At 32.2% G+C, this 3,178-nt stretch overlaps 1 protein-coding gene across 1 annotated transcript; it reads right to left on the reverse strand.

Annotated features, from left to right (window-relative positions):
• Positions 1 to 1,778: 1,778 nt before the first annotated feature.
• LOC149208159 (uncharacterized) lies at positions 1,779 to 2,731 on the reverse strand. The gene has a single exon (XM_089394009.1). The coding sequence runs from the start codon at positions 2,517 to 2,519 to the stop codon at positions 1,995 to 1,997; it is 525 nt and encodes a 174-aa protein (XP_089250135.1). The 5' UTR covers positions 2,520 to 2,731; the 3' UTR covers positions 1,779 to 1,994.
• Between the last annotated feature and the right edge of the window lie 447 nt (positions 2,732 to 3,178).

Raw genomic sequence — 3,178 nt, forward strand, 5'->3', positions numbered from 1 at the left:
ATATTTTAGTAAGTTATATTTCTGTTAAAGAAATTTGTGTGCACCAGTTATTAGGGGTGAAAAATATTTTAGTAAGTTATATTTATGTTAAAGAAATTTGTGTCGTTGAACGTTAATTGTTTTCTTATATTGTTGGATATTGTAGCTATCTCAATAAATTAACATAGTTATGTATGAGGTATATATGAAAGTTAAATTTACGTTTTATGTTTATATGGAAAAAATAATTTATTTTAACAAAAGTTAAAATGAAATTAACCATTCAAACTGAAATTTAACTCTTTTTTTCAAATTTAATCCCGAATCCAAACTTTAAACACATTTAACCAACCTAGATCCATCTTAACTCCAGATCTATCAAGCCTCGAAAGGGATCAAATCTCTAGAGGTGCAAACCTCTTTTCCGAGTGCAAAACTTGAAGAATAGTTTTCACCTCTAGGAATTTGGTCCCTCTTTGAGCTTGATAGATGGGAGTTAAGATGGAACTAATATGGTTTAACTATTAATTTTATTTTTTATTTTGATATAATTTCTCTAAGTCAAAATGTTTTGATTAATATTTTTATTTTCTCTGTAATTTGACTGTGTCAAAATATAATAGGGCATTACAATATCTCTTCCATACTGGGATGGAGCATAATGTAATAAAATTAAATAAAAAATTATTAGAAAATATTTTTATTGTGAAAAATGAGGTGGTTTTTGGGCATGTGGTATTGACCAGCCATGCTATTGACCCATGGTATGGTATGGTTAATAATATCCATGGTAAAGTGGGGTAAATATCCATGGTTAAAAATCTTGTTATATTGTAAGGATTAAGTTTTTATGTCCTTATTAATGAAATTTAAATATAGTTACACAATCATTATTTTAATTTATATGGTAAAATGAATCTTAACTTATAACCACTATTTATATCTTATATATTTCAATTTGATAGGGGTGTAGATATAACTCAAAACTAATTACAATCTTTTTTCTTTTAAATTTAATCAAAAAAATATTATAAAATTAATTCAAATTAAATATTTATAAAATATTTTGATTGTGAAATGAGAAATGGACATGTTATATTGATGAGCCATGGTATTGGCCCATGATTTACTTACACATTAATAATATCTATGTTAAAGTGGGCATGAATATCTATGATTAAACATATTGTGATATTGCAAATATTAAATTTTTATGTGCTTATTAATTAAATTTGAATATGGCTAGAGAAACATTATTCTATTTTATATATATATATATATATAACTTGTATATTATGATTTTCTTTTATCTAAAAAGTTATTCTTGATTTTATTAATTAAAACAAAATTACAATGTAACAAAATAAATCTTATTATTTTTATTACTTTTAATTTTTTATGGACACTACAACATTTCCCTCAAAGTGGATTTTATATTGCTTTTAACTAACCAATAAATGTTTATCAATCATTTACTTATTATAAATTAGATATCTTAATATAAATTCAATATATTAAACTGATATGTAAAATTGTTAATTTGGTGTTTGGAATGGATTTGCAAGAGTCTCACCTATGTTCAAATCTCTTGAGGTCTACCCATAAAGTAGGAGTGTAAGAAGATACAAGCAATAAAAAGTATGTCCCATCACCAACTTTAGCTTCTAGAATTTTGGTGGTTGAAATCGATTTGCAAAAGTCCCACCGGTCCGTAAAAAACATTCCCCGTTAAAACAATCCAAAAGAATGTGTTCACAGTAAACTAATCAATTAACTTGAAATAACTCCCAGTTAAAATATAAGAATCTTGAAACATAACTCCCCGTTAAAATATAAGAATCTTGAAACTGTGTGTAAGCCAATTCTCAAGCCTAAATCAAGAATTACCCTGCATTGTACTATTTACATAAAAAAAAAAATCCCTGTAAATATAAATCCGTACTTGCTAACCTAAGCCTTACTGCAACCTGGCTTGATCAAAGACATAATTTCTCTAAGTGCTTACTTTCGTTAACCTAAGCCTTACTGCAAAGACATAATTTCTCTAAGTCCTTACTTTCGTTATCTGGGGAGGCTAGGCGAGAAGCGATGGCAGAATGATACATAATGTCATGAAACGTGGAAGTCTCCCGAAGGTTTTTTCTCAATAATTTTGCCTTCTCTGGAGTCAAACGCCCCCTCACGAACTTGGAACGCTTCGGTACTGCACCTTGCTCCGTTCCCTTTTCATGCTCACTCGAACCGTTGTCTGCCCATGGCTCCTGATCAGATTGAGACCAAGCAAGAAGACGAAGCCACCATCTCATGGATCCTCTCTGGTCAATATCACAAGGCAAAATAACATCCTCTCTTCTTCTTCTCTTTCCGCCCACATTTTCACTGTCTGAATGTACTATTCCATCGTTATTATTGGACAAGCTGCATACCCGTATGGAAATCCTACCCCCAGCTTTGTGGGAGAGAAAATTTGGACCACCACAGGGAGCTCTTTCGTCAGAGAATAGCCTGCACTTCAAAATTTTACCTGACATAACAGCCATTAATGCAAACCCGGCCAGATAGCAGAAGAACCAAATTGGAATTAAACTATATAGTGCCGAAAGAGCCTAGAGATCTATTTGTTCGAATCAGGCCAGATAACAAATGAAATGAAATTACTCAGTGACGATGAATCCTGGCACCCTTTTATACAAACCAAGCTAGATATCAAAGGGATATAAAACCTACTCAGTACAGATGAAGCTTGACAATCTATTTATATACCTGGTTTATCTGATGATTCGCATATAATCTCAACTCAGGATTATTCCACGAAGACGCCATTCCCTCGTAGCTGCGTTGAACAGTAAGAGAGGGGAGAGATTGATTCCGGGGACCGGGGAGACGCTGAGCGCGTTGAGGATAAGATTCTGTGTAAGGCCCAGAATTATCACACGAGTAGTTCATTTATTCAGTGGGACGCGGTTTTTTTATTTCGCTAGACGACAGGAGTGGCATCTTCCGTGGCAACTGTAAGCGCAGTTGTCTTCATTAGCGCACAGTTACGCATTTTTATGCCTTTTCCGTGCATTTTTCTATTTCATGACACATAATTGAAATTGAACACGTGTGGACAACTTTAAAAGATCGAATTTTTGATTAACTTATTGCTTTGTCTAGATTTCAGCTACTTTTAACTGTCTGGGAAATTCCTCTACTT

This window comes from Pinus tabuliformis, chromosome 1_2 (assembly GCF_031772625.1).
Source record: "Pinus tabuliformis cultivar Carrire ecotype Pingquan chromosome 1_2, CPIR1, whole genome shotgun sequence".
Taxonomy (NCBI): Eukaryota; Viridiplantae; Streptophyta; class Pinopsida; order Pinales; family Pinaceae; genus Pinus; species Pinus tabuliformis.